Below are 22,007 nucleotides of genomic sequence, written 5' to 3' on the forward strand. Positions count from 1 at the left end.
CACGCTTATCAGTTGGTCTGTAATTGCTCTTTTGATGCTCTTTGACTTTAATTCTTGTTTTCTCTAATTTTACATTTGTCCACAACACAATATGATCAATAATGTCGTCATCAAAAATTAGAGACCAAATATCTTCCATTTGAGGATTTTCACCTGAATTTCTAACAATCTTTGTCAATCTTGGAATTCCTCGTATTATATTTTGACGAGGAACACGTCTAGTCGTTGTTGGTTCCCAAGAATATCCTTCCTTACCTTGAAAGAAAGCTGGAACGTCATTCTCTTTATTTGTCCTGCAACTTACAGACGAAATACTAGCTTTGATATTACGACAATCTTCATCATCAGTGGAAGAACCATATGTCACAAGAATGAACATAAAGTCCACATCGGAATCATCATCAGAAAATAGATCTTCCATCTCCTCTTCTAGCCCGTCTTCTTCTTCCATTTCTTCCCACATTTTTGAAACCTTGGCGCAAAAATTGGGTTCACCCACTTTCGCTACATCGCTTAGTTTCCTTTTCCTAGATGTAGAAGGTCCTTCCTCCATTATAACTAAGTTCTAATCATCAACATCAATAATACTTGTGTGCAAGAAAACTCCACTACTGGAAGTATGTGTCCAAGGGACATGCAAAAAAACTTACGTTATTGGAAGTATGTGCCTCTCAGACATGGTAGGTTACAAAAAAGCTCTTATCAGCTAACACACAAGCGCGAACGACAACAATGAATCACACCACCAAACTAAGAAAAAAAAAATATGAAGGTATTCAGGAGCTCGCTTCACAGAAACATACAGGGATGCCAGAACAACGAGAAAAAAAAACCATGCGTGTCTGTCAAACACATACTTCCAGTAAAGGGTTAAGATTCGTCATCGCATAGCAGAATCTGCTATGTTGACGGAAGTTAGATGACGATGATTATTTAGGGTTCGACTAACTTTCACAAAAGCACGACTTCCTAACATCGTTATTCATTTTCATGCACAAGCTTGACTTGTATTCTGTCAGCAATGTGCACAGCATACAAACACTATCTGATGAAGCGTATTGCTTACAAATGAATGTAATTAATGAGAAGCGGCATCAAAAGTTTCGAGCTGGACAGGAAAAGATGATATCTTATGTAGAAACTACCTGAATAGCTTGGTTTCCTCACAGTGGTTTGTGGCCATGTCGGTTGAAGCTCAGCTTTGTAAGCTGAAATCCTAGGTTCGATTCTCCTTGTGGTCGCCTTTTTTTTACCAACTTGTAACACATTTATTATTTCATTGTCTATTGTATTTCAGTGTTTTAAATGTGATGCGAACCACTATGTGACTTGAACAAGTATCGGACATGGGACCTCCTTATTACAAGTCATCACACCAATTGTAGCATTATATTTTGTTATTGTTTGTGTGGCAAAATGAAAATAAAGAAAAAATGACACCCACAGATCTTCTGACAGTGTAGATATTTTTGAGTTTAAAGCACGTTATATTTTCTTCATTGTGTTGCAGCTAAAACTTGGTAAAAAAGTAAAAAGGTAAAGTGCTCCCCTGTGCATAGCACCACGCGATGAAGGAATATAGGGGGTGTGGGGGTAACGCCCCACACTTTCTTGATCCGGTTGTGAGTGGGGGTGATGTGATCAGCATCATGCCCCTGACCGCCTTTACCCCCCAGGGTTTCCCCCAGGTACCCATGTTATTCGATGCTGGGTGGGCGCCGGGGCCGCTTCCATCGTTAGAAAAGTTCCCGGATTTGAACCGGCCGGGGTTCGAACCCGGGACCTTTATCATGGTAGTCGGACGTGTTACCGACTGAGCCACCGCGGCTGTTCAGCTAAAACTTGCTGCTTACAATAATCGAAACTAAAAATGCATTGTGAAGTACAACTGAAGATGAAATGTTCAATATTCCTTGAAGAAGAGGCACTGAAATTAACTGCAAAATTTTTAGTTAAATAGAAATATTGTTTCGTCATACATATGCTTGTTTGTTTGAGTTTGGCGTTGAAGTCCACTTTATGCACAGCAAGGATAATCGATACTGGACCTACAGTTTGAAGTGAGATCCTAACCAGTATGTCATGTGCCTCCACCGGGTATCAAACTTAAATTCCTTAATTGCAGCCTTTGATACTGCTCCAAGAAATCCATTTTCTGATGACTGGTTTTACTTGTCTCAATATAATAAGCAGGAACAACATATTCTTCACTATAAAATGAATTTCCATTATTTGCCAAGGCAAGGCATGCTATGACGAGTAACTAAAATGTGAACATCTTTTTTTATTTTTAAGAAACAGAAATATTGACTTTTTGCTGGTTGTGGCTGGCCTCTTTCTCTTGCCGTTTCTGTTGTGAATGCCATATTTCGCAGCTAGCTAGATAATATTTCATGATGTAGCAGATGGGGGAGAGAAGAAGAAAGAATGCCGTTTTTTATGAATTGTGATGCCTTTGAAGTATTTATTACAAAATGTAAGAGGGGAATATTTTGTTTTATAGGTTTGAAAGTTGTCAGTAATTTTATAAATAGGAAGTAGCCTGGATGTTGGGTTGTCTTGTTTAAAATCACAAGATAAAAGAGTGACTGAATTGGTCTCTAGTAAAACATGAAGTTGGAGTTGAAATTTCACTTGGTTTAGGACCATGCTATAACTGCAGTAGAGACTTGTCCTGTTAAATTTGAATCCTACCATAACAACTTGTATCTTAAATGAAAAAAGGAGTCGAGCCATACTACGTTCCAAATTTAGGAAATTCAGTTTCTGATATGTATAAGCGCTTTCAAATGGGCACCCCAAACTATTTAGTAGAAGCTAAGAGTGCTTCCTATGCCCTTCATGTAATTGTAACACCTCTGACATATCCAATTATATGTGACCTAGTTTTGTTGTTAACTATTAAAACATGGTTGTTGTTTGTTGTTTGACATTAATTAACTTATAAACGGGAAGCCACTTGACACTCGTTCACATTTAAAGTTTTTGATTTCTCCTGAGCAGCCTTTTCATGCAGTGACATTCATAATTCGATCAGTTTTATCAATATTTGCCTGTAACAGATTTGCAATGTTTGTAATAAGTGTTTCTCTATTCTCTGCTCGCCCCTGCTTCCGACGCCCGTGCTCGCAGTGCAGTAGACAGTGACGGTCATCGGCTGCCCACCCACTGTTTAACCACACTGGGTACTGATGGATGCCTAATAGCTTCCCCTTTAGATGGGTGAGTCTGATTGGTTCACGACAACAGGGCGAGTATTTCTTCCCATTACAGTGGGTGGACCATGGGCGGCCAATGGATCACCATTTGCAGATCTCTACTAATTGGCAATTTGACCATGAGTTCCTTTGCAGGGAAACGCGGTAACATGAATGAAAAGCGTGGGAAATGAAATATAGTGGTGAAAACCAATGTGTGTTAATGTATGTTCAAAGATTTAAATAGTTGGAGATGAAAACCGAAGAAAGCCCTGTCAAATAAAACCCACAAATATTATTTTTCTTTGCCAAAAACTCACTATTCCCAGATCACTTCAAGTGGTTTTGCTTGGCCAAGGCCGTAGAACCGCCGATAAACACAACCCACGTGATGCATGTCCATCAGCCAGCCTCGCAAAGCAGGCACCGAACTGCAAGCAACGTGCTGCTTCACTTTTGTGAAAGGAACAGATAATCTCCGTTCGTAAGTTCGAACCCTGGTAGGATCAGTTGTTTTTTTCATGCAGAAGAATGAAATGCCATAAACTTGATTAGAGGTTTCAATATATGTGTGTAATTTACGTTTGTCTGATTGCGTGGCCAAACGTTTGCAGCAGATAGGAAATGACTTTTACTTTCACTATTTAAAATAGAGTTTGTGTAATGCAGTTGATACAATATGCATATCACTGTGCCACACAACAACAGCCTCCCGCTAGTTGTTTAAAACCAAAAATGTGCAAATTCGTAATGGGGTCTATTGATGTCACATTACATGAATAGTTTTGAACACAGGGTAAATTTCGGATACTGAAGTCATTATATAGAAAGTCTGCATTTACAATCTTAGTTCATGAAATTAACATATTTTATTCTCTCCTCGCTTCCTTTTTAACAGTAATAAAGGAAAGTCCCATTTTAGTTTAAATACCTTAATTATAATGCAATAATTTTAGAGCTTGATATCCTTTTAATTATCAAATGCTCAAAGGGAATAAATATTTCAAGCACTTTTACATGCTAACCCCACGTCACCCCATTACCAGTTGAAGAACTCCACACCTCTAGGTAGGATTATGGGAGGGAGACTGGCAGTTGGGAGATAGGACAAGGACTTTACAGGGCTGTCGTCCCAAGGAGTATTATTATTATGTTTGTGTATACGTTTGGGTTCTATGCTGGTGGAGGAAAATGTAACTCGGATCCCATTTTGAACTGTAGGTCCTGTTCCGATTATCTTTGCTGTGAATAAAGTGGACTTCAATGCCAAACTCAAAGAAACACGCATATGTATGACGAAATAATATTTCTATGTAACTAACAATTTTGCAGTTAATTTCAGTGACTTTTCTTCCAAAGATTATTGAACGTTTCATCTTCAGTTGTATTTCACACCACGTTTTTAGTATTGGGCCTCCCCCATGGCGCAGAGGTAGCGTCATTGCCTTGTAATCAAGGAGTCCCGGGTTCGATACCCGGTGGAGGCACAAGTGGTTCGGATCCCACTTTAAACTGTAGGTCCAGTCCCGATTAGCCATACTGTGCATAAAGTGGACTTAAAACACCAACTCAACAACGTTTTTAGTATTTATTATTATTGTAAGCAGCAAGTTTTAGCCGCAACATGATGAAGCAAATAAAACATGCCTTACACTCAAAATTATCTAAACTGTCAAAAGATCTGTGGTTGTCATTTTTTTTTTCATCTTGCCACATGAACAATAACAAAATATAACGCTACAATTGGTGTGACGACTTGGAAACAGGAGGTAGGTACTGTGTTTGATACTCGGTCAAGGGACATAGTGGTTCTCATCCCACTCTAAAACACTAGAATACATAGACAATGAAATAATTAATGTGCTACAAGTTGGTAAAAAAAAGCGACCATGTGGGGAATCGAACTTATGATTTCAACTTTCAAAGCTGAGCTTCAACCGACATGGCCACAAACCACGGTGAGGAATCCAACGGCACATATATTATATTATTTTTAAATTATTTATTTCCAAAATAAGTGTCATTATTCTGGAAACTACACAGACATTCATTCAGCCAGTATGGATTATATGAGAGTGAAGATTCTATTTATGTGCTCCATTATGAAACCAACAAGCTAGTGTAAAAAAAGGAAAGCCCAAGATTTTTATAAAAAATCCGTTTAGTGTTAAAGTTAGATGAGAGGAAAACCAAACCATGTACTTATTGTTAATAGCCTTGATGACTGATATGTGTGTGTGTGTGTGGGGAGGGGGGGTTATCTCCTCTCATGTGCCTCCCTCGCTGTGACATAAACTCTTCTTGCTTTCGTATTTCTATTATTTTTCCCATCGTATGTTCAGTGCCGACTTGTGATTCTGTTTGGCAAAGTGGATGGGGATGGAGTTTATGTATATTTGAAGCCATCTCCTGGGCTAGGATAAAACTTTTTCCAAAATATATATATTTTTTTTGCATCATTTTCAGGAATTACAACAGCACAAATAAAAGGCAATAGCAATAAATCTCAAATCATATGGGATATGCTAAACAAGAAAGGGAGAAATAATAAGATAAAGAAAATGTTTCACTAGTTATAAATGGAACTGAGGTAAAAGACCCAGAAACCATAATAATATGAAAACCCAAACAGTAGATTGCAAACAAAATATAAAAATTCGGGACGACACACTAATGCTATTCAAAACTCTATGATACTGGAAAAAATAAGTATAAATGACCTTGAGAAAGCCATTAATTCCCGAAGTAACAAGAAATCAAGTGATATTGATGTTTGGTCTAACCAGAGTAAAATAATCCCGACATTTAGGAAAAATCCCAACTCCTCGGGTTTCCCGAATTTTTTGAAACCCAACACCCCTGGAATTTCTTGAATTTTTGGGAATTCTCGATCTTTCGGCAAACCTAATTCATCTAACTGTCTTGGAAAATGCACGTTTCATTCTTCCAATACAAGGAAAGAAAAAGCCAATCAGTCGGTCAGTTCTATCGCCCTTTGGCTCCTCTGTCCTCCGTTGGACCAATGGTCAACCATCTTTCATACTCCCTCCCTTTCACATAACACACACCACTGCCAACTCGTATCCTCATTTTCCACTATCTCAGATCCTGTATACATTCTTCGTTGGAGCTTTCGTACTCTATTATTACATGTCTAACCACCGATCACTCATATGCAAGGGACGGAGGAATCTATTATTAATTAATTGTCCAAATCATATAAAATGGAAAGTTGAGTTACTTATATAGTGGTTTGGTTATACTGGTCATGGGGTGTTTCTGGATTGCAGGGGTTGGGAAGGCCGCTCTGTCTTCTGGGGTGACAAACAAAAGACAAGAAACTGTCGAACTGAGAACAACGAAGGGGGAAAAGAAATGATCGGCTTGCCAGTGAGGAAAGAAATAAAATATAAAAGCATAACATTAATAATAATAACTAAATAAAGACGCGCAGTACAAAATCCATGTATTAACGCTACTATAATATTTTGAATCCAGTGCAAACACCATAAAATATTACAAGACATAAAACTCCCCGTGCATGTATAACATGAAGGTGAAATTGGGGGATGTGGGGGTAGGACCCCACACATTCTCTATGTCAGCCATTTTTGAAGGTGATGTGATCAGCACGATGCTCCAGTATCATTTACCATCATTGAATTGAGGCTAAGCGAGCCCCAGAACCGCATTTATGCGGGCACAAGGACAGAAAACTTCCGACCTCAGATCATCCACCCAGGTAATTGAACCCGGCTCTACCGCATGGAAGTCAGGCGCTTAACCACCTTTTCAATATTTTTTTAAGTAAAGGCTCTAAGCGGCAACTTTCCCCATGCAAACCTCATATAAATTATTCTCAATTCTCGTCTTTTTCATTCAGGACAGACAAACACAAACATCCATGTCCGAACCAGGATTCGAACTCGGAACCTCCAGCGTCGTAGAGCGCTGTGCTTACCACTCCACCACGAAGGTTGACGCCAACTCCCTTATTTTATTCTACCAAATATTATCTGCATTTTTTATGCAATTTTATTTCAGGTGCGGATCCACGGTTGGCCGTCAAGGGCGATCACCCATCCTAATTGCCAGGTTTTCGGATATATTATTATGCCTAATATTAATATAAGTCCACTTTATGCTCATGATAGATTCATCGGAATTGGGCCTACAGGCTCTGTGCAATATGCCTCAAAAGGGGATCGATCCCAAGACCCCTTAAGAGAATAGCTTCTTGTTTTCTATGTTTATTTACTTTACTTGTCATATTGTCTTTCAGTTTACCTTGGCACTGGGAAGAATTATGATAACTACATACAATAATAACCATTTATTCCAGCCCTAGAACCATGTTTGTTGCAAAACCATTCTCCAATCTCCAGAACATGTAAGTCAACTTGGTTGATTTGATTGATTTGTTTTATTTTACTTCGCTTTTCTGCCACTCTTGGTTAATCGCGATGGTGAGGATGAGTGATGATGAAATTGGTGAAAAGGACACTCACAAAGAACACCCATGATCAGAGTCGGCGATTTGAACCCGGCACCTCTGGCACTGTAGCGCATTGCGCTAACCATGCTGGCATGGAGGGGAAGTCAGCCTTGTTCCTGTTTGCTTACAGAAGCCTACTAAATCTTGTAGTGGTAGCATTGTCACCTTGTAATCAAGGGGGTCCCGAGTTCAGTACTCGGAGGAGGCACATACTGGTTCGGATCCCACTTTAAACTGTAGGTCCAATCCAGATTAGTGTCACTGTGCATAAAGTGGACTTAAAACACCAACTCAACAATCAATCAATCAGAACAAGTGTATGTTAAAGTATTATAGATTTTGGATGAAGTGAGGTATACCTGATTGAAATTCATCCCTTTCAACTATAACTTCTGGATCCACTACTTTTCTTTTGTGTGTGTGTGTGATATTTTTTCCCCTCCTGCCAGAACTCTTCCACTTGAGGTTCGCTTGAGAGCATGGCCAATTTCCAGATGTCTGGAAGGAATTGCAGTCAAGTTCCAAAAATCACCCCCAAAATATCCGGTTTCGCATTGTTGACGTTTGGAAGTTTTCAGTCTATTTGGCTCAAGAAGGGGACACATGCCGAGCAGTAGGTCACTCTGAGACTCTCGTTCTTGTAATTGCCTTTCAGAAAGTTGTGTGGACCAGGGGCCTTAGTCTTGACTCTCAATACTTGAGCACAGAAACGACCACTTCATTATCGCTCTAACTCATTCTCGGAGAGAAAATCGTAGTCCTGACTGGTCGTTAACTAGTACCGACTTCGATAGCTTACAAGTTCTTGCTAACGACTGAGCATATAGTCTGTGATGCAGTCAAAACAAGTTTGTCGTAGAGGCTACACCCAAAGAACCAATCAGATTGCGAGATTTAAAATCGAGAGTCGCGAAGAATCGATCGATCTTTCTAAAAATCGATTGTGGTTTGTTTACTGTCTTATGAAGTTGCCCAAATGGTGAAATTGATCGTAAATGTAAAACTACATGGAAAAGTAAATAGTGAGTTTATTCGAATAGATAATATTCATGTATGTGAGTGGCACTCCATGAGGATTTTTCGGAAGAAAAAATAAAACAAACCTATGTGCTTACCAAATTTGCTAATAACGTCAAGACTTAAAAAAGAAATAAAAAATTGTACAATGTTATGAATGGCCAGCCAGATTTTTTTCTTTTAATATGTAGTGGTAGTTTTCTTAACTTAACTGCATAGAGGGCAGGGAGAGGGAGGGTTGTTTCTTTCAAATTTATCATGAAAAGAGGTGTTTCAGATATGTGCTAACTTCTTGGTCCAAGTTCCGATTGTTTAATTCAAAATTAATCATGGTGCAAAGGTATTTTATCTATATTAACATATGCTTCATATTACTTACGTGAAATTTAGAAGATTTCGCACTTCCGCATTGCACAATTTAATGGTTCAATCCTATTAATTTCGAAGTGCGAAAGTGCGAAATCTTCTAAATTTCACGTAAGTAAATTTAAACCGCGTTTACCACAACCATCATGAATATGCTTCATAGTTTTAGTGATTACTTGCTGCATATCATGTGAAGAACAATTTTTCCCTTCCATGCATACCTATATGATTGTTTGGGAGTGAGTGAGTGTGTGTGTGTGTGTGTGTGTGTGTGTGTGTGTGTGTGTGTGTGTGTGTGTGTGTGTATTGAAGGTTGTATTTTCAGTTTATCTTGGTAAATAATATTTTAGAAATATAAAGGGCAAAAATGATACATACATATTCCTAAAATGAATGTTTTGCTTGTCTTTGATACAAATAGCTGATAGGTGTCTTACGTTGTGAGGTTAAACAGGTTAGATTTAAGGCTCTTAGAATTAATAAAACATTCCTAAATACTTTTGTTGTAAGGTTGGGTCAGTCAGGTTTAGGTTTCTTAGTATTATAACAATATCTCTAAGTGAATAAAACATCTATAGTCGTTTTCACGTTCAGAAGACACAATGGGCTCTTATGGACAATGCTTTTCTTATCGGAAATACGAGCGCGCTGTTGTGAAATTTCTCGATTTACAAATTTAGCTTACGTAAAATCGGTACCTGCAGTTTTGCAGGAAATTTTGTAGAGAATACGATGGTGAGCACAAAAGAGTGGTAACTTGTTTACATATTTTTAGATAAATTAAAAACGCAAATTTTCTGTGAAAACAAAATTTTTACATTGTTTTCATTCCTAACGTTGAAACATGCCGTAAAATTGAAGCATTCATTATGAAAAAAATTGACACGGTTTTCTAATTGTCATAGGTGATGGTGGTGCTCAGAATTTATCAATACTTTAAAGCATATTCGCATTAAAAGATATTCAAATAAAGTATGTGGAGATTTTTTATATTCGTTCAGTAGAAAATGTCATCGCTGGCCATTTTTTGTTCTGTAATTCCAAGTAAAAACTTCCAGCGACAAAGTTGTGAAGAAAATAATGAAATTATTTTTTATAACCACTCAAAGGTTCCCAGAAATATTACTTCCATGCATTTGGAGTTTCTTTTTAACCCGAACCTCACTCGAAATAAGGAGACGTCGTCTGGCCATCTTGAGCTGACTCACCGCAGCATTCCGGCTAATCACTACCAAGTTTTCGAGTTTTTATTTTATTTCCATTCAGTAAAAATATTAACTTCATTCAGTTTGTTATAATATAATTGCAATTACTTTAATTTAATAATTGACAATTATTTCCAATGCTGCTGTTGTGAGCAACATTAGTGCTGTCAGAAATACACGTTGTTTTTGTTTACATTACGGTCGACATTAATACTGAAATGAAGGTCACCTTTCAGTTTCCAACGTACACATAAATTCATAGACAATAATGAATTTATATATGTAACACATTACCATATCTCAATGTTATTCTATGAAATATTTACAGAGAAAGGCGAATGAATATTAAATGTGCCTGTGTATTAAATTAAATCTAATGGGAAAATGACATGCTAATGAACTGTAATGTTCACAGTATAATATTAATAATTACATATAATTATCATTATATATATAAAATATGTAACACCTACATTGTGAAGGAAGCTCATCATTTCCCGGCAACATGAGCTAGCGTTGTATTGGCAACACTGTATGGTTTCTCCATAAGCGCCGTTGTGTCTTCTGAACGTGAAAACGACTATAGTCTCAAGCACAAAACTCCCTTCGAACCTTGATGAAAATCTGCTAAAAATCCCGTGTCTTACAGAACCGGAAACCAAGAACAGCTATTTGCTGCAATTCACAGGTGCTCGTGTAAGCTCCTTTAAAAATCGAAGTATCTCAGATAAATAATACTTTGTGTAGAATTGAACAATTGAACAGTGCTAATTCATGTCTCCAAGCTTCAAACTTACCTTTAACAGCACCAAGAAGTTACAGAACTGACATTATAAATTTACACTGGGATCCAAGTTATGGAAATTATGGGAGTGCAATACAGAGGTTTTTTTGGAAACTCTGAGCATTGGCACATAATGCCCAAGACATGGTTTTCATTTCATAAATTTTCAGTAAATTATAATGTCTACAACATGTAAATTTTGCATTCCAAGATGTTATTTAATGATTGGTACAACTTTAATTCCTCAAAACTATTTTTTCAGTGAAGTGTAATTTTCAGTCCTTATAGTATCGAGACAGTGATGTGAAAAATTTATGAACTGTAATGACAATCTTAGTGTAGGATTTCCCTTACTGTTCGAGTGGAGTGCACACATAGGCTAATTGGGAATGTACCTACAATTTAAATTAGGATCCGAACCACTGTGCCTCCACCGATTCTCAAACCTTGAGTCCCTTGATTTCAAAGCAAAGATGTTAAACTTTGTCACCCTGTAACATAAATATAGCATCAAAAGTTAAACTAAAAAAAAAAAATGAGTCCCCCTGGATGTTGAGGTAATTAAAATTTGACTAATCTATTAATGGGGAGACTGTTCAAAGAAGTCCCATTAATGACTATTGCAATACTATTGTGAAAGAACCAAATGAACCTAACTCCAATTTATGAAATTTTCACAAGTGATTATGTCTGAATCTAAAAAGTAATTAATTTGAAGATACTTGAATCTTCTTTACCACGAATGAGAAAAGCTGGATATGGGTCAATCTGGCACCAAACACGGCTTTTTTGGACTCACCTTCCACTAGTTCTCACAGGACAATATATGACATGTTAACCTGTCAGTCATCTTTATGCACAGAGAAGATAATAGTTTAAAGTGGGATCTGAACCATTAAGTACCTCCACTAAGTATTGAACCTGGGATCCCTTGATTACAAGGTGACATCATTTCCAATACACCAATGAAGAGGCTTAAACTGTCAGTGAGCGAATGAGTAAAGTAAACCAATTTGCATAGTGAAGTACATGTTTATGCCATTTTACAACTTATTTTGTACTCAAATCTGGAGGTATTTACATGGTTAACATTTCAAATAGAACAGCACTGAAAAATATATTTGCAATGCAACTTTTCTAAAACAAGTGGGAGGTGATTGTGTACATTATGAAACATGTATTCATGTAGGGTGACCAGACACATACATTCAAAAAAGAGGACATAGCATGGTGAAAGAGGAGGACAAAGTCATAAAAAAGAGGACACCGCAAAAAATGGCTATACATTTGCCATTACTCATAATTTAATCAATATACAAAAATCTTACCATCATTTTGCTCACAGATGATTTTCAGAAGATATCTTTCAATAACTTCTTCATCTTACCTTTAAGGAAAGAAAGAAATCTCCTAATCTGTTCTTTTAACAAATTACAAGGAATATCTATAATTTGAAGCACAAAATTTTACTCCTTTTCTAATTCTTGGATGTTAGACTGAAATATCTCCACAAGTGAATGCAAATGTAACAAGTATTCGCTTAACTTATTTCGCAAAACCAAATTAAAATTTTAGGTAGTTTAGATTGGGTAGAGAAATATGATTTCAATGCCACGAACATTTCTAGCACTTTTTCGACAGCAGTGGAAAGTGGCAACCACCTTACACTTTACCCCATATTCGTTTCTTCCATCCTTTAAAACTGGATATTTTCTTGCAAGATCATTGTCGAATTTACACTTTTGCTTCGTTCATGAAAGTAAATATTACTTAATAATCAAAATTCTCCCTATGCATTTCTGTATCGCATATGTATAACTCGAAAAGGAACTGGCCGACCTCTGTGGTGGAGTGGTTAGCACAACCCCAGAAGCCTCGGTTTCGAATCCGGCCTGGCCATGGGTGTCCTTCATCAAAATCATCATATCATAGCTCATACTCATCTTCGCGATTAGCCAAAGAGACAGAAAAGCGAAGTAAAATAAACCAAATCAATCAATCGAAAAGGAACTGCACAGACTACATGCAATCCAGCCGTCTCAGCGCTTAATAAAATGTGCGGCAATTTGCCTATTTGCCTTTTTTATTCCTTTGTAGTAAACCATAGGCTTTCATGTTTAAACTTTAAAGTTCGTTTCATGGAGGTTCTATTCCGAAAACACATTTTTATAGTACCTATAAATTCCTATTTTGATGGTTGGTGCCTATTTTGCTTAATCGTGCCAAAAAAATGGATATTCTGCAATTTTTGCATACTTGAGCTTTTTCTTACGTGCATTTGGCTTTCCCTATATTGAAAGATGTAAGGCTTTGTTGATGTTGTACTGACTGAAATCTGGAATTCACCAGATTTGATGGCCTGAATTGGAACATTGTTTTCAATATTTTTTTTGGTACAATGGTGCAAATTGTTTTTTTCATCATTTGTTCAAATTCGCAGTCGTTAGCACAAGAACTTTTTGTGAGAATTACTTTAACAGACGATACCCCGCTAATGTGAATTTCGATCAAGAGAGTATTATAGTATGTTAATCGCTAGCGCACTTTTATGTATAAACTGAAGTGCTAATACAGTATAACTGTGCATTGTAAGAAGAAAATTTAAATAAGTTCACATCCATTGCCTATTTTAATGTCTTTTTTTAATTTTAGGGTGCCTTTTAAGTGCCTATTTTCGTGCCTTTTCTTAGTTTATGGTGCTTTTTAACCCTAGAACACTACCGTGTTCCAATATTACAGTATAACTACCGCTACGAAAATTTTACGTACATGAAGAAATATATTTTTAAAACAACCTCTACATCATGAAAACAAATTTCTATTCATTGTGAACATTATCTTGTTTATTTTTCCTTATATTGGAATGTTATTCTTCATTTTAAAATGTATAAGCATGGTTTTATTAAACATAGAATATTTTAAGAGAAGGTCTTACTTGACAAGCCCGTTCGTACATTGAGAATGAAGGCGAAAAGTTCGAACAATGAAAGCAAACAATAATAATATTCATAACGCTGTAAATAAGGAACAAATGTAATTTTAAAGTCTTACAAGAAAATAGTGCATGCTTCTAAACTTTTGTTTTCAAAATCTAAGTATCTAAATCGAATTTACAAATGTCAAAATTACGTGGAAGATATTTCTCGTTTTACACAGCAACGTAAAATTGACGTACAGTGCACAACATAACAAACGAAATCAAGACGATCAGCGCTTGCACCCTCCTTACCACAGTGCTGCCTTATGTCCGACAGACAACTTGAGGCACTGCTAGGCAGAGGGGTGAGTGGGTGGGAGGTAGGCGAGGGATTTGAGCGCAAAGCATACGTAAATTTTATGTAAGGTAGTGTTCCACAAATTGGCTTCCCACAGGAGCAGTACGCAGTTGTCATCCTCCTTTTCTTGTAGTTGCAGAAACTGCAATACTTTCTGTTCCCTTGTGACGTGGCTGCTACTGTACTGTATTTGTCTCTTCCTTCCCCAGTACCTTCAAAATTAACTTTCTTAACTCCTGTGACACTCCCGGATTTATTAGCCTTTGCTCCTGCCAGACCTTGGTGAAGTTCTCATGGAGGTGAAGCATGAACTAAATTCGTGAGAATGGTCTCTTTTCTGAGTTGCCCTGATTGTTGTAGAAGTTGTGAATGTGAATAATGTATACATTGATCGCTGCGATGTTGATCATATTATAGAAAAATGAGATGATATAGAAAAATTCACGCAAATCTTACGTGAATACAAATGGCGTTATTACTACATGCACGTCAAAATTACGTGCAAGATTTTTCTTCTGTTACTATCGCTACGTATTATTGACGTACAGAGTCTCACATAACGCACAAACTAAAGACGTTCATTGCTTCCGCCCTCCTTACCACAGTGCTGCCACGCACCTGACAGAATGCTCGAGGAATACCATAGGTGGAGGGGTAGGTGGGTGCGATGTGGGAGGTAGGGGAGGGAATTGAGCGCGAAGCATACGTAAATTTTACGTACAGTAGTGTTCTAGGGTTAAGTGCCTATTTTCATTATTTTGTTACCTATTTGACTGCCTATTTCAGAGGTTTTTAGTGCCTTAAATACGCACCCTAATAATGACTCAGTCGGGAAAGTGATCGTATTGAGCTCCCAGATGCTAGGTGAGCATTGCTCGAATATTTAACGCGCCCCAAATGAAGCATTCTGTATGCAGCACATTTACTATGGTCAATTCTATACTCTTCCCAAAAAAGGAGGACATTTACCGATTTCTAAAAAATCCGCCCGGATGCCGGACAGATATCTAAAAAGGAGGACATGTCCGGACAAAAGAGGACATCTGGTCACCCTATATTCATGAAATCAGATACACTCTGATGCAGACATTTTGTACACAGAAAAGGCATAAGGGAGGAGGGGGGGGATGACTACATGGGAACTTTGCATGTAATAAAAATAAGTTGCTTTTTCAGCCGTTTAAAACTTTAGGGAAACCCTTTAGTGTGTTCTATTACAGCTCTTGCAATAATACCCCTCTACAACAACACACTACTTTATGGCAAGAGTAACTAAGAGATTGAAGTACAATGATATTTCATAACCACAAACAAGGCTTAAAAACTGTTGCAAAGGGGAAGCTTTAAACAGAATAAAATGAATCTTTTCATGTGTCATCCTCCATATGAACGTGAAATATGATATCAATCTCCTTTCTTAAAAGAAAAATATTTTAAAGGTAACAGGCATCTACGCCATATGAAATGGCCGATGTGCATGGAGTATATATTGAATTTTACTGAAAAATTATCTGAAAATTCTGGCTCAAGCAGAAATTCAACCTAGATATTTAGTTTTCTGTTGGTTGAGACCCAATCATCAAAAAAAACTTTTCAGCATGTAGTAAAAATGAACAAGTTAACCATTTAAAGCATTCCATAAATTAAATGAAATTATTAGTGAGTAATACGCACCAATCTACAATATGTTAATTAAATGAAAGAAGTACGGAATTGGCACTGCTAACTATATTGAAATAAAGTTCTGGTATACCGTTATGATATGTTATATTTCATAAAGAATGTCACAGAAAATCTATTTCACACTGTAATTTAACACACACTTAACATTAAAGCACATCTGAAGATTCACACACACACACACACACATGCAGAATTGACAGTGGATAGGAAAACTGAGTTTTCTTTCATTCCTCCAGTGCACCACCCGTCTATGATTTTGTTGCCATAGGAGGGTGATAGTGAAGCACCATGTCCTTTAAAAGACACCTCCATCTTACCACTAACATTCCCCATAATTCATTTATAGAAATTTAACGACTCTGTTTTTTAATTTGTTCACAAGGTTTCACACAGTATTTCTGTGTGGAACAGGCACACCTGGGAATTCTGTTGAAAATCGTCTACGAACATCCCTTCAAGAATTAATCAGATACGAGCATGAATACCCGCGTGTAAGAAGGACCGAGGCGATGAAGAAAGATATTCGCCAGTGGATGTTGCAGAGCCCCTCTAAGTCCAGCAGGCGGGAGTGTCGTGAACAACATGCCAGCATATCCTGAAGGACCTTAACCTGAAGCCATACAAGATCATGGCTTTTTTTTTTAGAATGCCAATGGTCCATTACATTACACAGCTATGCACCTCAGAAGTGTCGTCACCAGCACCATCTATTGGTGTCATGACCCATGGTTCCTGTGGGTACCCACTGTTACCTGCAAAGATAAAAAAGGCCTGTCCTGAGTTTCCACTGTAGATAATAAATATCCCAATATCAATTGAAAGTAACTATACTTAAAAGATGTTAAAGCATCAGCAGGAATTCAAGTATTAACTTATGAGCACTTCTATAATCTATGCTTTTACTTTAAAACATCTAAAGTGCACATATCCGGTGACAGTTCCCCCAGTCCTTATGAAGAAACTGTATGTTAAATTTGGCAATCCTCCAAAGTGCCACAGTGATAGAAATTTGGAGTACTTTAGTTCAAATCGCAATGTAGGTTTGACTTCTAAAAATATGCAAGTGTTTCACAAAAGCTCTATTTCCAAAGCAAATGGCATGTTGAACAAATGAACAAGTAATGTGTTATGACTCCTAGGTGTTTTTTAAACTTGGCCACAACAAATGAGGTTAGATAAATTTATCATCCTCGCTTTACATTCTACAAATTCTATTACATTTCAACTCTTCATTTCAATAATTTTGTTATTCATATTCAACATGTATCATATTTAATCACATGCTCATTGTGAGAAAAACATTATAGATTATGCTAACTGTGAATGTTATGTGAAGGCTTTCATGTAAAGTATTGTCTGGAATAAAAATAGTTATATGATTTTATGAAACATTCACGTAATATTTATATTAATAAAAATGCTTTCCACATAAAATTGTCCCTAGCATGGTCTTGTTGTATACTGGTAGGGTTTCTTCTTCTTCTTCTTATTATTATTATTATTACTACTACTTGTATCTAAGAATAAAACGTTTGGATAACATTTGAAGAACTCAGAAATGTCTAACTTTAAAATTTACTGATAATGCACATTTTGTAATAATAAAAAGGTGGGAAAACAAAATAGGTAAAGGTAAAGTTCTTCCCTGTGCATAGCACCACACCATGAAGGCGTATAGGGGGTGTGGGGGTAACGCCCCACACTTTCTTGATCCGGTCGTGAGTGGGGTGATGTGATCAGCATCACGCCCCTGACCGCCTTTACCCCCCAGGGTTTCCCCCAGGTACCCATGTTATTCGATGCTGGGTGGGCGCCGGGGCCGCTTCCATCGTTAGAAAAGTTCCCGGATTTGAACCGGCCGGGGATCGAACCCGGGACCTTGAGCATGGTAGTCAGACGCGTTACCAACTGAGCCACTAGACTTATTGTAGAATATAGATAATTATGAAACAACGCTGCACATGTATTCATAATACAGTAATGGTAATAAACATAGTACTTCACACTTTTAATAATGCAGTGCATATATGCGATGAGTGCAATTTAAATACTTCATGGGAAATATTATTAACAATAATTATTGCAGACTTAGAACATTTACATACCTAACAGCCAAGTGTTCCTTGTACCTGCCTTATTCTAATATTGGCAAAAGTATCTGATGTTGGAATTCCTCCATATATAGGCATCATGTGTCCACCCTGGATACCGAGAGTAGTCACAATATTTTCATTTTCATTGGCTATCTGCAAAAGGGAAAAAGTACTGTAACGTTTGCACAAATAATTGGGGTTAACAAGTTGAGGTACTGATCGTAATGAGATACTGCACAAACTTAATGAAAAAGTAATTTTAAAAAAATATATATTCGTTATTCTGAATGAAAAATACCATCTGATGTTACACATTACTCAGTTGTTTACTCTGATTTTTTGTAAATAGCAACTGTTTTGAAAACCACACAAATTCATCTTTTACTGTGTTCCAATAAAAAATAATAAAATATTAACAGAACATCACTCTGGAACTGTTATTGCCATGAACTCCTTTGATTTGGTTTGTCTTAACAATTATAATTCTATTGTTTTGTCCATGCAAATAGGAATACGAGATAAAAGGTGATACAATTTTGTTTGCTAATCCAGAACTATATGGATAGTATTGAAAATAAACCAATATGTTCACTCGCACAATATACCTACCTACATGCCCAGTCAACCACCCATTTCAGTATATGTTTCATTACATATTATTGTAGAAGCTGCCTAAACTGCACTGTTCGTGTAAGAATAGGCTTAGCAATATTTATACATACAAGGTTCATTCAATTAATAACCGGAAATATTTTTTGTACAGAATCTATTATTAGAATAGAATACAACACATGATTATTATTCAACGTAGTCCCCCTCAAGTTCAATCCATCTGCGCCAGTGCTCGACAAGCCTCCCAATTCCATGTGAAAAGAATTATTTTCGGCTTGTGCGTAACCAGTCATGCACTGCTGCCTGTACGTCTTCATCATCCTCGAACCTTGAGCCACTAAGAGCATCTTTAAGTGGGCCAAAAATGTGATAATCTGAAGGTGCCAGATCCGGGAAATATGTGGGTGGGGTAAGCAGACGAACTTTAGGCTATTGATGGTAGCTAATGTGACTCTAGCAGTGTGTGGTCTCGCGTTGTCATGCAGTAACAGGACACCACTGGATACCAGACCACGTCGCTTCTTCAAAATTACTGGTTTTAAATTTTCACGCATAAGGTTTGCGTATGTCACACTGTTTATATTTTGACCTCTCGGCATGTAATGTTCAAGAATTGTTCCCTTATGATCACAAAACAAAGTCAACATGACCTTACCAGCACTTCTTTCAGCTCTCACCTTCTTGGGTCTTGGAGATGATGAATGTCGCCACTCCATTGTAGCCTACATTCGTTCAGGTTCATAAAAATTTACCCAACTTTCATGTCCCGTGACAATACGGTGAAGAAATGCCTCCCCTTCAGCCTCGTACTGTCGCAAAAGCTCCCAGCACACATCCATGTGCCTTTCTTTCATTTCTGGTGTCAAATATTTTGGAACCCACCTCGCACACACTTTCTTGAACACCAGTACATCATGAACAATATGATGCGCTGATCTGATACTAACGTTCATCTCTGATGCAATCTCACTCACCGTAATACGCCTGCTTTCCCGTATCAACTCGTCAACTCTCGCAATGTTGTTCTCTGTGACTTCAGAGACAGAGAGTCCTGGACGTGGCGAATCTTGAACACTTGTTACACCCTGTTTGAACTTCTCTGCCCACTCGTACACTTGTGTTCGACACAAACAGCTTTCACCATATTGCACTGCCATCCGACGGTTGGTTTCAACCATTCAGCTAACAGAAATCTAATGACACTTCGCTGCTCCAAGTTGGTGCAAACCTGCAAGGGTCCCGCCATCTTGTTTCACTGATTCCCAGCACCCCGTTCACGAGGCAGGCGTGCCAGGCCCATCTGTTAATAGTTCTAGGACGACACCACAAAATAACAAAGGAACACCAATCATTGTCGTATTTTCGATTTTTTATACAACTTTTCCAGTTATTTATTGAATGGACCTTGTACTTAAGCTAGTTACTTACTGAAACAAATAATTATATATACAATGTTCCAGAGAAATTCAATTTTTGTGTAAAACTTTCACATGAGAATGGAAAGAAAGGCAAACCCACCAGAAGATAGATGTCAATAGGTGTTATTATAATGAAACAAAAATAACATACACTATCGTACCTCCTTTTAACATCCATTAGCATAAATTAAATTGTATCATTGCGAACTTCATCCATTGTGACAAGCAATAACCACCATAGCACTGCACACTTGCTCTATACACTGGCTGATGACCTATAACCATCTGGCTGGTACCTCCATGTTGTGAAAATGAGAGCTTCTAGCACCTATAAAATTATTTCAGAAAAAAATAAATATAAATTCTCTTACAAGGAAACTTCTATCAAACAGTTTCCACTGACTCAAAGCTTTTCATGCTTAAAATTAATTCATACTACCCACATCACATGACATAAGGTAGTTAAACTGAGTGCATTCTGTTGATGGCTGCATATAGGAAAAAATATTTTCCCCTCTAAAATGATGGTTATGAATACAGTATACCAAATACCCCCCTCTCCCATGCACGCTCGCACACACACACAATCACACGCACACACACACACAATCACACGCACACCCCCCCCCCCACAGAGAAACACACACACACACACAAACATATATATATACAGGGTGATCACAAATTCCCATTACCCCCTATCGCGTGTCCACATCGTCATAGATGGTCTCATTGTATTATTGTGAGATTATGGCAGAGGACAACTTGGAGGTAGTGTGACTATTCGTTATGATTTAGTCCAGAGTGTGTGTGTGTGTGTACACCATCGTTTTCATAACAGAGTATGATTCTCCGCCCTGTACGATGGGAAAAGTTTTTCTCTCACCAGTGTCTGGGTAACCGAATGGAGTGCATTCACTTTTACTGGTGCTTAGGCTGTTAGGTTAGATTTTGTGATTACAATAAAAAAAAGAGGCAATTTTACATTCTTGTCGTGATAAAAAAATAGTTTTGGAATGCATTCTAATATCCGTAACTCTGAAAATATACGTTTCTGTTGCCCCCCAAATTCTGTTACAGCTAGTCTTAACAACAGTTAATCTTTTCATGGGGAATAGTAGGGGTAAAAAGACAGTTCTGCAACAGAAAGTGGTGCGTTTTTTGCAACCTTAACGGAACAATATCGTAAGGCAAACGCGAAAGTGGTGCGCTCGCAGTGTTGCCAGCCCACCCCAAGAAAATTTCACCATGTGATCTTTTACAGGCGAAGCTAACCTACAAATAGGAGTTGGCAACACTGATTATCAGCGTCTTGGAAAACGCCTTAAGACAAATATCTTAATCTTTAAGAAAGTCGACTTCCGGTTTGTCAATTCCGGCTTCAAGAGGCTAATCTACAAATAGGAGTTGACGGCGTAATATATTGTAGCCTTCTAAGATGATAAGTATGCAGTAAGATGAAGAAGAGTTGGTGATGCTAACTGGCAATAGTGGTGGTTGTGCAGTGTTAATACCCCCCTCCTCTATTTTTTTCTAGCATACTGATCTATTGCAAGAGTAGTACAGTGTGGCCGGTTCACAGCCCTTAAGTGAGGTTCAGTGTTGCCAACTCACCCCAAGAAAATTTCACCATGTGATCTTTTACAGGCGAAGCTAACCTACAAATAGAAGTTGGCAACACTGACTAGTTGCTTCTCAGCGTCTTGGAAAACGTCTTAAGACAAATTTCTTAATCTTTAAGAAAGTCGACTTCCGGTTTGTCAATTCCGGTCTGTCAAGAAAATTTTCTTAAGACAACAATCTTAAGACGTTTTCCAAGACATTGATTTTCTTGGCTCCTAATTGAGCTAGGATGACGATTT

At 37.6% G+C, this 22,007-nt stretch overlaps 1 protein-coding gene across 2 annotated transcripts in view; it reads left to right on the forward strand.

The window, feature by feature from the left end:
- LOC145997238 (uncharacterized) overlaps window positions 1-22,007 on the forward strand; it is a 309,232-nt gene that overhangs the window by 145,641 nt on the left and 141,584 nt on the right. The window contains exon 5 of one of the 2 annotated variants that reach the window (XM_083134062.1): window positions 7,480-7,522. The exons of the other annotated variant lie outside the window; for it this stretch is intronic. Within the exon in view, the coding sequence (XP_082990188.1) occupies window positions 7,480-7,507 (28 nt within the window). The 3' untranslated portion in view covers window positions 7,508-7,522. Of the gene's footprint in view, window positions 1-7,479; window positions 7,523-22,007 lie in introns of those variants that run through there. 2 annotated transcript variants of the gene reach the window in all.

Source organism: Lepisma saccharinum, chromosome 13 (genome assembly GCF_977018435.1).
Source record: "Lepisma saccharinum chromosome 13, izLepSacc3.1, whole genome shotgun sequence".
In the NCBI taxonomy this organism is placed as follows: Eukaryota; Metazoa; Arthropoda; class Insecta; order Zygentoma; family Lepismatidae; genus Lepisma; species Lepisma saccharinum.